The sequence below is a fragment of the Mirounga angustirostris genome, unplaced genomic scaffold, assembly GCF_029215605.1.
Source record: "Mirounga angustirostris isolate CCGP_5_RB_7025 unplaced genomic scaffold, mMirAng1.0.hap1 SCAF_1, whole genome shotgun sequence".
Taxonomy (NCBI): domain Eukaryota; kingdom Metazoa; phylum Chordata; class Mammalia; order Carnivora; family Phocidae; genus Mirounga; species Mirounga angustirostris.
This window is the reverse complement of record NW_026991709.1, coordinates 45,187,917-45,201,728: the sequence shown is the minus strand read 5'-3', so window position 1 is coordinate 45,201,728 and position 13,812 is coordinate 45,187,917. Positions and strand designations below refer to the sequence as shown.

The following is a 13,812-nucleotide window of genomic DNA, read 5'->3' as shown; positions in this document are numbered from 1 at the left end:
CAGCTCTTACACTTTTAAAATGACAAGTAATAGAAGCTGGTTCCAGGGCGGGATGGGGAGAATGGAGAACACTGAAATGCCTTTAAGTCTCCCCGAAATTCTATGCTTCTTGCATCTACATCTGATTCCCTAGGGGGTTGGGAAATTGCTATGCGGATTTATGTAAAATAATATATAAATCAGAAGTGTCCCTCTCCCCTCTTATCTTACTGAAGGGAACTGTAGTATTCCTATACCACTGCTATCCTCTCAGGCTTTTGCTTCTTAACACCCTCAAGGTTTTTCAAAGATATTTTGTGCTCTGGGGGCGCCTGCGTGGCTCAGTCGGTTAAGCATCCGACTCTTGATTTCAGCTCAGGTCATGAGATCAAGCCCTGCACCAAGCTCTGTGCTGGGCCTGGAGCCTGCTTAAGATTTTCTCTCTCCCTTCCCCTCCCCCCAGTGCTCTCTCTCTCTTAAAAAATAAAATAAAATAAAATAAAATAAAATAAAATAAAATAAAATAAAATAAAATAAGATAAGATAAATAAAAAGATATTTTGCACTCTGCTTGACTGGCTGTTTCCAAATACTGGGCTACCTGATTCTCCAGAAGGTCCCTCTGACTGTCTATCCCATTTGCCTTTTCTCGGTTGTTTCCCCTTCATCACACTGAAGTATTTGACACTATTAAGCATCCTCTCCAAATTCAGAACCAAGTGTCAAAAGCCCAGCCTCCTCTTCTTCATCTGCAAAATGAGATGATTAATACAGCCTTCCAAGGTCACCGTATGAAATGAATGATGAAATAAATGGGAGCATTCATGTCAACTGCCTGGGCCGATGCCTGGTCCATAGTGTTTGATAAAACCAACCAAACAAACAATAAATGTATTTGCAATACTCTGCACTAGTCTAGGTTTCCTCCTCTTTTAGATTTTTCTTTCATTTGTCTTCCTACTTTGTCTTCCTTCTACTCCTTGAGTCTGGTAACTCCCTCCCAAGGTTTTGCTCGCTTTTGATTCACTCATCAAATGGAGCAAGACTCTTGTTTCTGACTACTGTCTCTATGAAAATATATCCCAAATCTAAGTCCTTATCTCAAATCCTTCCCTCATGTTCCAGATAGTATTCCCAGCTGCCTGCTGGACTTCATCTCCAAGTGCTGTGGGCACGCCACATGCTCAAACCCAGCAGACTACTATTACCTCCTCCACCATCCCTGCCCAAACTCCACTTTTTCTCTTGGCTTTTCTTGTTCTTTTAAGGACCCCCAATGTGTTGAATCTTCCGTATTTGGATCCTCAATTTCCTTCTTAGTCTTTAGCAGTCATTCTTGGATTCTTAGGACCCATTTACACCTTAAAAATTATAAGGAACCCCAGAGAGCTTTTGTTTTTGTGGGTTATATCTATCATTATTAGCCATGTTGGATATTAAAACAGAATTTTTAAAAATATGTATTAGTCCATCTAAAAATAGCAATAATAAATTCATTACAAGTTAACACATTCTATGAAAAATAGTTTTTTTCTAAAACAAAAAAATAGTTGGAAGAGTGGCATTGTTGTACATTTTTGCAAACCTTTACTATCTGGCCTTCTGGAGGGCAGCTGGATTTCTTATCTCTGCTTCTTCATTCAATCTGTTGTAATAACTTTTAGCTGAAATATAGAAAGAAAACTGGTCTTGCTCAGATACGTGATTGGAGAAAAGAGCCATATTTTAATAGTGTTTTCAGATAATTGTGCATAGTCTTCCTTGACATTGCACCAAAACTCAGCAAGTGACAGTTTCTTAAAGTTTAGTTAATGTGGAATGTGGAATCTGAAACCATATCAGTGAATTCTTTCTATTCTATTAGATTAAAGTGCGTTGATCTATCTTGCATTTTGACTAGATCTTTTCACTCAAGCATCAATCATTTGAAAAGTACCAGTGCATTGAGCTATATCTTCTCAATGCCCACATAATTCACTATACAATGTCAAAAAAAATCACATTCGGGGCACTTGGGTGGCTCAGTTGGTTAAGCATCTGACTCTTGATTTTGGCTCAGGTCATGATCTCAGAATTGTGGAATAAAGCCCTGTGTTGGGCTCTGTGCTCAGTGTGGAGTCTGCTTGAGATTCTCTCTCTCCCTCTCCCTTTGCCCATCCCCCTGCTCGCACTAAATAAATAAGTAAATAAGTAAATAAATAAAATATTTTTAAAAAGCACATTCATTAATGTCACCATTAATCTCATTAAAAAGTGAGTAGTGGGAAGCTGTCAAGGTCATAGTGACGGATACATATTCAACATCATTCTAGTTTTGACTTGAAAGCTCAAATTTTATCATTAGACAACAAATATCATGAGTTGTTTTACTTCAGGTGAGAGGCTTCCTTTACTCAGTTTTGAGAAATGTCTGCCAGATATCCAAATCTGAACAACCATAGTTTGTCTGTGAGTTGTTCTTTTAAGTGAAAGTGGTGTTCCATTTTTCAAAGCATCTGGTGTTCAGTGTATAACTCAATTGCCTGAGTGCTTTTCCTCAAGATAGCCATTGCTCTTTGGTATGCAGAAGTGCTTTCTATATACTGCTCATTACATTAACCAGAATATTAAGAAGGCATATACACAGAGGTATAATTTGATAAAATTAACAATTTTTACAGATTTTTTTATTGTGATGCTAAAAGCTGAAGAACACAGTGACTGTTAGGTCAGTTGGGTGCTGCTGCCTTAATTCATGCTAGGGCAACAACAGCTTTTACCTCCAATGCTTCCCACCATTGCAAATATCAACATAATGAGAAAGGTAAACAATGTCTTAGTATTGTGGAACTCATTTTCATTACACAGACCCTCTGAAAATGTTTTGGGGAGCCCAAAGGACCCACTGACCTCACTTTGAGAACTGTGGCTATAAGGTATCTAAATCTTCAGAGTCAGCCTTCTCTCTAATATGCTTATCTTTTCTCTTCCACTCCTCTTGCCTTGACCAGACCTGGGACCCTTGTTAATTTTCCCTGGATTGCTCTAACAGACCCCTACCTGCCCAGGGTCACCTTGCAAGGCTGTGAAATCTGACCCAGATGGGAGTAGGGAGCAGAAATCCAGCCCAAGCTCCATGGGACATGGTTTGGGATGACATCCTCCAGAAAAAAGGGGTGACATCCTCCAGAAAATTTATTAATTTGCACAAAGTTGTAGTATGGACTTGTACAGGCCTTATAATTGCTTATTTCACTTCCTACTATTCTTACCACAGTTCAACCCTACTACCAGAATAATATCTCAAGTCAACTGTGATCACAATACTCTATCTTAAATACCATTAGAATAAATACTCTCAGCTTGGAATCCAAGGTGTCACTTTAGGGTCACCAAATGAAATAGAGGACACTTGGCTGAATTTGAGTTTTAGATAAGCACCAGATAATGTTTTAGTATAAGTATATCCTAAATATTGCAGGGGATATACTTATACGAAAACATTATTTGTCGTTTATTTGAAATTCAGATATAACTGAGCGTCCCATATTTTTATTTGCTAAATCTTCAACCATATTCTTGCCCCAGTACAGTTGCCCTAAGCTTCAACCAATTTGAATATTCAATGTTCTCAAACAGCCACCTATGCCTAACTGCTTATCTTCTCTGCAGTGCTTCTGTACCGTTGTTCTTGTTCTTACTCTACCTAGAATGCCCTCTCTACCTATCCTTCTCTGTCAAAGTCTTGCCATTTCTCAATGGCCACAAGCTTTTACTAATGGCTCCAGGCAGACATGGTGTCTCACATATTTGAGCCACATGGTGTTTCGTATCTCTTCTAAGGTATTTCTTCTACCTTACTTCCTCTATTTTGTATGTAGCCATGGGGTGCCTTGGTAGCTTATCTTGTCTCCTCTAGTAGAAGGTGAGTTCCTTAAGGCCAAGGATCATTATGACCACCTTTTTTGTTCCTGTAGTGACTAGCACAGTACCCTGCACATATTTTGTGCTCAGTATATAGTTGTTAAATTGCCAGTGTTTAGCCCACATGTTTTAATAACTATATTTTAGTTACTAACTGGAAACAGTGATAATTCATTGCTGGCTAAGACCTTTCCACATTTGGATTCATTTGCTAATTAAGAATGAATCATTTGCTGGTTAAGATCCTTTCATATTTGTCATGTTTCAAGTGAAAAACAATGGAGGCTGAACAGCACGGAAATATCACTTGTGACTAGGCAATTCTTTTTTTTTTTTTTTTTTTAAAGATTTTCTTTATTTATTTTTTGGGAGAGAGAGAATGAGAAAGAGAGCACATGAGAGGGGAGAGTCAGAGGGAGAAGCAGCCTCCCTGCCGAGCAGGGAGCCCGATGCAGGACTCGATCCAGGGACTCCAGGATCATGACCTGAGCCGAAGGCAGTCGCTTAACCAACTGAGCCACCCAGGCGCCCAAGACTAGGCAATTCTCATAAGAGATAATAGCTACCATAACGGGCGCCTGGGTGGCTCAGTTGGTTAAGCGACTGCCTTCGGCTCAGGTCATGATCCCAGGGTCCTGGGATGGAGTCCCGCGTCCGGCTCCCTGCTCTGCGGGGAGCCTTCTTCTCCCTCTCCCACTCCCCCTGCTTGTGTTCCCTCTCTTGCTGTGTCTCTCTCTGTCAAATAAATAAATAAAATCTTTAAAAAAAAATTAGCTACCATAACTTGGAATATGGGATGGGTTAAAAATACTAATCTATCTTTCCATTTGATTTGGTGTGGAGAGGAAGCAAGACTATTGTAAAGCTGTTCAAGGGTGTCCTAACCCTCATGGAAGGATGAGTACTATTGTACTTTCATCTCTTCCTTCTATGTCCTTCCTTTCTTTGCCTCCATCTTTCTCATTTGGCCCCTCTGCATGGGGTGTGCCATTCACGTACAACATATTAAGTCATCGGGTCATTTACCAGGAAACAGACAACTAAAGTTTTCAGGCATGTCATCACTGATAAAGAAAAATGTCTCCTAACAGAAAATATGCCATAGAACTGAAGAAGTAAGTACTTAGGAGCAATTCATTTAACCATCATAGAGGTTACCAGAACTTCTAGGCCCTGGACTCTGGCACCACCTTCGTGGGATAATGGTCGTTGGTTGCTGGCCATAGAGTGATGGTGTTAGGATATCCAGCCTACCTTCCTTTCCCTCACATCACTTAGTATTTTCTTTCTGCTTAGGCCTACAGGGAAAGTGTTTTTACTCATTTAAAGGCGAATGTAGATACCTATCCCTTCAAAAGAGCTGCCCACAACACAGCTACTGAAGGGATGAACTGACTCAGTAGTTCTATAAGTGATGCCTACATGCCCCACTACCATCACACCAGTCAACAAACCTCTCCATACACAGCCAAAAATGGCCAATGAAACACAAAGATGAGTAACTCTCCCCAGACCAAAGGGTTTTGTAGGGCCCTAGACATGTCCTTAAGAGTTAATATAGTGAAACTTCATGGGCTCAGGGGAGTTGAGTCCCATGCACCAAACTAAATATTTTGTCCTAACACTTTTCTGACCATGCATAGCAATGTTGGTAGGTGAGAAAATAATTTTTTAATCCCAGCATAGAACCTTTCTTTGACTAAATGGTCACTTCATATGTTTAAAATGCCTTTATTGGGATGTTAACTTATTAGATTTGGAAGGAATACAGTTTGTCAAGATTAATGTATTTCTAAGGGGTGGCTCAAGACATAAGTGTGTTTAATTAGTGGCTGTAATATTCCTGACTCAAGTTCTTTTGCATTAAGAATTTATATATCAGCTTTCCCATCCTTTATGTGCAAACTCAAACAATCCCTCCTCCCCACTCTCTATTTTTTTTAATTACTCATTTTAAACAAGCAAAATTTAAAATGCTGGTTTCGAAAGAAATATAGTAAATTAGCTGCACTAAGTCCCCTTTGAAGGAAAATGACTGATAGCTTATTGCTCTCTGGCAAAAAATAGATAATGCAGTTTCCTTTACTGGCGCCACAGTCACCAATTTAAAATGCATGACAAGACCTGCCTGGCATATATACTCCTGTGTTTGTTCTAAATCCTTATTTTGTCAGTTAAGCCCCATGTTACTGTCCATTGAAAAAAATCAAGTTCTATCTTAGAGGGCCAGTAAGAAAAGGCATTTAAAATTTTTTGAACTAATAAGGAAAGATACTAAATATGAATGTCAGTGTAGGATTCTTTCAGTTTTACCAGTGAAGTCCTGAAAGGAATGAGACTTTTAGCTTTTTGAAAAACACAAAATACCTTCATGCTTCCTGACATAATTCTACTCTCAGATTTTTTTTTAAGATCTTATTTATTTATTTTGAGAGAAAGAGAGAGAGAGAGAGCATGAGTGGGGAAGGGGCAGAGGGAGAGGGGGAGGGAGAGAATCTCAAGCGGACTGCACATTGAGTGCAAAGCCCAAGGCAAGGCTCAATCTCATGACCCTGAGATCACAACTTAAGCCAAAAGCAAGAGTCAGACACTTAACTGACCAAGTTAGTTAACTGACCAGACACTTAACTGACCAAGCCACCCAGGCGCCTCTCTACCCTCAGTTTTGCAGTGTCTTCTCTCAGGGATGCTTCATGTATAGAGATTGGTTTATAATCTTTTCTTAAAAAGGTTTTATTTATTTATTTTAGAGAAATAGAGAATGAAAGCAAGGGGGAGAGGGGCAGAGGGAGAAGGAGAGAATCTCAAGCAGACTCTGTGCTGAATGCGGAGCCTCAGACAGGGCTTGAGCCCACAACCCTGAGATCATGACCCCAGTGGAAATCAAGAGTGGGATGCTCAACCAACAGTTGAGCCACCCAGATGCTCTGAGATTGGTGTATAATCTCAAGAACAAAAAAAGATTCCCTTTATAGGTCTAGAATGAGAGGCAGCTGGTTTGTGTGTAAAAAACCTGGGTTCTACATTCAAATAGAAAGGTTCCGATCCTGCTACTGACAAAACTCAGGCCAGTTACTTAACCACTCTCAGCTCATATTTCTTTTCTGCAACGTGTGGCTAATAATATTTACCTAGGTTTGTGGTGGGTAAACATTCAATAAAGGCAAGCAAGCTTTATTTAATAATCTTGGCTTCAGCTACATGTACACCTGTAATGGGAATAAAAACTTCACATCTCCATGCTTATGTAGCCAGGACTGCAAACAGCATCCACCGATATGCAGACTGTTGATATTTCAATCGTTGGGGAAGCCCGGGACTCAGTGAGATGGTGGCCTGCATTCAATGGTAAGAGCTAGAATAGCACTCAAGTGACTTCTCCTGGAGTTCAAATCAGTGTGAAGGTGAGATCCCAGGGCCCTCCTGTGGTGGCTGCCAAATCCCCAAGTCTGGTCTTGATCATACAAACAGTAAAACTTAATTTTAAATTGAATAGCTCTGTAGATTTGTCATTGTCTTTGATATGGGCTCCCTCAGAGGAGAACCTTGAAGAATTATTGTTGAAAGGGTAGAAATGTGTTGGTGAAAGCTGTCCACATGCTGTGTCTGTACATTTAGGAGTAAATCACGGTGCTCTTCCTGCTGTTTGGGATTCCGTCTGTTGACATTAAAATGTCCTCACAACTTATAAAAATCATTAAGGACTCCATTTCTGCCTCCCTAGTGGGAAGTTAGGAAATAAAGCCATGCCAGCTAGTGTGCATTTCAAATATTTACAATACTGTACTTTCCAGGCAACACTCTCACATCATCCCTCTGAGAAATTAGTGCAGACACAGACTAGCCCTCCCCTAGGCCAGCATTTTATTAAGGAAATCTCAGAGTCAGTCTTTCTCCATTGTCCCCCAGAACCTTGATCTCATCACTTCTGATACTTATGCCAGAGAATAAAGGAAAGGAAAGGAAGGAAACAAGGAGGGGGGAGGGGATAGGAGGGAAGGGGAGAGTAACTGGCATTTCACAAGTGCATAGTAAGTATTTACACTGAACTGAGCCTCCACCATACACTTCCATTCTAAATCTCAATTGAACTATAGTTTCAGTAACAAGGGACAACGTAATAGCAACACTGATGGCTTGTAAGTATTCTATATGAAAGAAAAATATGGAAAATGACAAGACCACTCCCTGATGAATGAAAGATAAAAGACTGACTCGAAGACAATTTCTTTAAAAGGAAAAGTGTAAAATGATGGGAAAGGGTAGTAGGAATGGTTTTAGAATTTATTTCCCAGAGGACTTTTAGAATTGAACACATTTTTTACCTTTCTGGGATGGTTTAAAGAGGCCCATCGGAGGGCAAAGAAATGTATCCTTAGAGATGGGTATGAGTCTGTGAAGTCTTTCGATGGAAGGATGGAAACGCTATGGACAGTTGGGGTAAGGGCAAGAAAAAGATGGAAAGACAGATCCAAGGAGAGCTTCTTGCTTAGGCTCATGATGTGTACAAGGGTAATGGGCTGGGTTTCCTCCCCCACTCCCAACTTTGCTCACCAGATATTGTGAGCAAATACATCCCCTGATATAATCCAGCACCTGATCCCAGAACGGAATGGTTATGTCACTGAGCTTGTCCCTATTCTCCAATGGCAGGAATCACCACGGTGCTGACCATGTCCACCATCATCTCTGGCATGAGTGCTTCCATGCCCCAGGTGTCCTACATTAAGGCCGTGGATGTATACCTGTGGGTCAGCTCCCTATTTGTGTTCCTGTCAGTCATTGAGTATGCAGCTGTGAACTACCTCACCACTGTGGAAGAGCGAGAACAATTCAACAAGACAGGGAAGGTACTGCCTGGTTTTAACTCATGGATCCCTTCTGGAATGTGAAAAAGACTATCCTTACCTATAATCCTCTCCTGAGTGTCATAAGTCCTTGTAGTAAGTCTCTATGCCTTGGCCAGGTGCAAGTTTACAGGATTTAATAGTGAACCTTATTCTGTCTGTGCTGGCTGGTTTCCTCAGCATCCTTACTCACCTTTGCCAGGAGTCTTTTCATGATTTCTCTCAGTGTGCTCCCTCCACGGACTCTATCCTTTGAAAAGGAAGGGTTGATGTACAAACTATACCCTTTCAAGTAGGTGATGATGATGATGATGACGACAGTGATGAGACTAGCTAATGTGTGTTTATTATGTACTGGTATTATACTAACCACCTACCATAAAGTATGTCATTTAATTCTGAGCAACCCCAAGAGGTCGGTTCTTTATCACCTTCATTTTACAGAGGTAAAATAGGAGCAGATACGGAGTAACTCGGCCAAGGTCACATAGCCTAAGAGGAATCAGGATTTGTTTCTGGCTCTCCCTGACTCCAGTGGTTATGCTCTCAATCCATAAATGATATATTTCTCTACCAGAACTAGGATTTATGTTTCTCTTCTTGTCACTTGAAGGAGTGAGAGAACATAAAGAGAGGTTCTTCTCTCCACAGTATACTGGGAATAAAAGGTGCCTTCTGGGTTCTAAATGTCATCACATCTTTCTTGTGCCATTGTTTAATAAATATGGATAGACTGATATCTACCTGCTTCATTTCACAAAGGACTGGGGCGCCAGTTCGTTGCCGTTGTGAGAAATGACATAAGATATTATACTTCAAAAACCTAATTGATCATATCAATTTGTTTGCTAGCCTACACTTAAGACTATATGTGTGTGCACATAATTTTAATATAATATATTTACATTGGTTTAAGAAATTCTTACATGCACAATTATACATGACCCAAACATTATTTAATATTTGTTACACTTGTAGTCAGAGCATTTCTTACTTTTCAGATGTTTTATATCCTCTTTTCAAATTGAACCTTCATATCAGCTCCATGAGGTAGACCTTACGGAGATTATTATCTCTATTTTTAAAATGAAGCAGCAGAGTTTTAGTGAAGGAAAGTGTTTTGCCAAAAGATTCACAGCCAACAGAGATGCAATTACAATTCAGATCTCCTGTAATGCTCCTTTATTCTTCTATTATATATCCTTTGAGTCAAAGCTGTAATAGGAGCTGATTTTGCTTTTTTGCTGATGCTTCCATTTCTTGGCAACATGTGAGTAAGTGTCCCTGCCACATGCATACCCACAGTGACTGCTAGGTGGGTGTGAGGAAACCAGGAGCTTTTAGACAAGTATGTGGTAATGGGTAGTGTACACATCACCTGGGATTTGTTAGATTTTCGTTCAGTAGTTCTGGGGTATGGGATCAGTGAGTCTGCATTTCTAACAAGCCCCAGATGCTGTTGGTCCATTACCCACACTGTGAATAGTAATGATTTAGATAATCTGTGAAGTGAAAGATGACAGAGAAAAAAATGTGTGATGAGGAAATTAATTTGGTGGTTGTTCTGTTTTATTTTTATGTGGGAAATGGTTAACCCAAGAAAGAGGCACTGTCGTAATCCCGGCCCACCTCTATCTAGTCTTTTGACTCCGAACTTGTTTACATCTCCCCACCCCCACCTGCCACACAACACATGTGTTCACACTACTGAATTTTCTTTCTCACTAGATGGGTTTGTACACACTCTTCTTGTGTAACACTAAGGAGAGAATCTTTTGAGTTAATAAGCATCATATGTTTTTTAAAAATTTTTTTATTGGGGTAAAATCCATGTAACGTAGAACTTGCCATCTTAACTGTTTGTAAGTGTACAGTTCAGTAGTGTTAAGAATATTCACCTGGTTGTGCAAGGAATCGCCAGGACTTCTTCATCTTACAAAATTGAAACACTGTGCCCCTTACACAGCTCCCCATTTTCCCTTTCACCAGCCTCCGGAAACCACCTCCTTCAAAGGCGCAATGATCTCAAAGAAATGTCCTACCTGCCATTCCTGTATTTATGGGGTAAAATGACAGACCATAAGATTTGGGGTCTGAAGAAATGATGCCAAACCTACTCCACTACTTCCTAGCTCTGCGTTTTGGGTTGTCTCCTAAACATCATTTGTAATTTTCAACATGTTGGCATTTCTCTCCTATTTATCTGCCATGGCTATTGTAAATAGTGTAATAAATGGGTCTGAAACTTTTGCAAGCTATAAAATGCTACACAAATGTTAAGTTCTTATTGTGATTAGTGCCCAGGACAGAGGCTCTGAAAGAATAGTAGTTTCAACAAGGATAGTGGGACAGACTGTTTGAGATGAGAAATGGTTAAAGGGGTAGGATGCCCTGGTGAGGCACAGGGCAGAAGGACATGTCTATAGGTTCGGGGGATAACCGGTGATACTTCTTTCCTCTATACCTGAGTTTTAGAGAGAGAAATATGTGGGGACAAGACGGATAGATAGGATGATGTCACCTTTGTTGTTGATAAAGCAGTTGGGAGTAAGTGCCTTAGATATGTGAGCAGGCAGGCTCACTAATAATTCATCATTGTACTAAACATACTCTTTTGGTCACTGGTGAAGCTAGACAATTCAGGACTCTCCCTGTGAAGACAGTCTCCTTTTACCTCATTTCAGAGAACAGACTTGGATACCAATGCAGATCACAAAGTGAGGACTCAAAAGGAACTGAACCACACATGCTAGTTCCTTCTCCCAAATCTCTATGGTGGAGTAATGGAGGGATAATGAGAAAGACCAGGAACGTTAGGGTATGGAGTTCCTCCCTATGAAGTTAAGCAAAGCTCATTACCTACCACTGTCACCATCACACCCCTGTCCCAACCCCCCCTGGATGCCAAGAGCTGGAAGAACATCAAGGGCCATGGAAAAATCATCCCTAGTGTTGACGTTTGCCCAGAAAGGAGAAAGGAAGTTATTTTCTTTCTTATACCTTCATCCAAATGTATTCCTACTTCCAGGACTTAGAACTTAATATAAAACAGTCAAATCTCTACTTTAGATATAGGATGCCTTGGGTATGTGCTTATTTGTAGACTAGTGTGAAAAATTAAAGACCCATTCTAAAACTGTTTTTACTAGAAGGAAATTAGCACCCTACTGGTAAATTGTATACTGCAAGATTTCATCAATTATATAAATGGTTCTACATTATCATAATGTTCAGTAGGATAAGCCAACAGTGTTCTGGGTGGCTATAATGAAACCACTGAAGAGACTGTATTAGTTATTCTACCCTCAGATCCAGAGTTGAATATATTATTAATGTTATTTTTGGCTATCTGAGGTTAGTTTTTGAGTCTTGATCTATGTCATGTTTGTATGATCCACTTTCATTTTACTATGAAAAGTTTCTAAAGCTAAAACAAAAAAGGACAACATAACTTGAGTATGGGTCTTTGGTTAGTTTACTGAAGACATAAAATATTCTCTATGTCTCTTGAATTCAGTAGAATATTAGGTTTTTAATTGCTATGAACCAAATACGTGTTTTGGCAGAATTTACTCTGTAGCCTCCAATTTGAATTCTAAATAATTTCATCCCATGGTAGCCTGTTCATATTTGTTTGTTTTTTCACTTTACTATAGATCAAGAAGTGATTTTGTTTTCTCAGAAAGAAATTAGTAACAGCTGCTTCATAGACACTGTTCTGTATCAGCGAGAACTACTATCTCCCTCAAAGTAAAACCTTAAAGAAAAATGGTAGTTTAGATTCAATCAGGCACTGGAGCCAGAAAGCATTGATAATTCTCTCCTTCTGAAAAATAAGCCAATTTCAAGTTGTTTAATTGGGATATGTTGGTATCATTTATAGGTACTTCCCAGCAAAAATAGGAAGACTTGGCCAATTTGCACTTAAAAAGAGCAGCTGAAATCATTTCCTACCCTTACTCCAAATTTAAGCATAAATGGATCACCGGATGATGTTGTTCTGGTTTTGAACCCCACACTGACTGGGTGTATTGCTATGTTTTCTCTAAAGAGGAAAATATGTTGAAAAGCAAATCCAATTGGCTTATATTGCTCTTCTGATAAATCATATTCAGTTTCAACTCAACATTATGGCAAACAACTCATACTACTCAGAAACAAAGGGGAAACCTGAAACTGTTCCTTTCTGGGGAAACATGCATTTGAGTGTTCCAGTCTATCAGGCCAGAACTAAATTAGAAGACAATGACATTATAATTGTGAAACATTTATTTGTATAATGTTCAAATATCTCTATGGAGATAATAATAAACCTTGCTAAATCCCTACTAAAAACAAATCTCTATGATGATGTTTTCCATTTATTATTAAAATGATTTTTAGTCAGGTACCAAAAGCAAAACCAGAATTCTATTCTTTAAAATAAGCAAAACATTCTTAGCATTTCTTGAAACTATTTTAAAAATCTGATTGTTTAGACTTTTACTGTAATTCCTACATACAGAACCATATTCATGACTTACTAACAAAAGTCTTTTTGTCAGCTTTCTGGAATGTATAATATTGATACTTCAAGCCATGGCCTTCGATGGTTGTTACCATGACAGCAAGACTGAAATGGACCAGACTTCCTTTTCTCTACACTCAGAAGAGGACTCCATACAAGAAAGATCCACAGACAGCCCCAGCACAGACTCATCTCAGATAAAGAGAAGGCAGTCCTTAGGAGGGCATATTGGTAGAATCATTCTGGAGAATAACCATGTCATTGACACCTATTCAAGGATTTTCTTTCCCATTGTGTATATTATATTTAATTTGTTTTACTGGGGTATATACATGTGAGGAGGAATTCCCAATGTATAATGGTTGTTTTGGAATCAGATTATGTTAAAAACAGTAACAGCAACAAACAACTCTTGATTATCAGTTGGACAGTACTAGACTAAACTGGGAGTCAGCCAGGCACCTCTCCTGGCCTACAGAAGATTTGAAAGTTGACTGATTTACATCTAGGAAAGAGTTTAAGGTCCCAGGAGCATTTAACTCTATACATGAGTCACAGACATGCATATGGCAGAAA

The 13,812-nt window shown here is 39.4% G+C and overlaps 1 protein-coding gene across 1 annotated transcript in view; it reads left to right on the top strand.

The window, feature by feature from the left end:
- The window catches only part of GABRR3 (gamma-aminobutyric acid type A receptor subunit rho3), a 43,742-nt gene extending 30,168 nt beyond the window's left edge, over positions 1 to 13,574 (top strand). Inside the window, 3 exon segments of the mRNA XM_045863629.1 lie at positions 8,536 to 8,732; positions 13,274 to 13,296; positions 13,298 to 13,574. Of these exon segments, the coding sequence (XP_045719585.1) occupies positions 8,536 to 8,732; positions 13,274 to 13,296; positions 13,298 to 13,574 (497 nt within the window).
- The last annotated feature ends 238 nt before the right edge of the window (positions 13,575 to 13,812 follow it).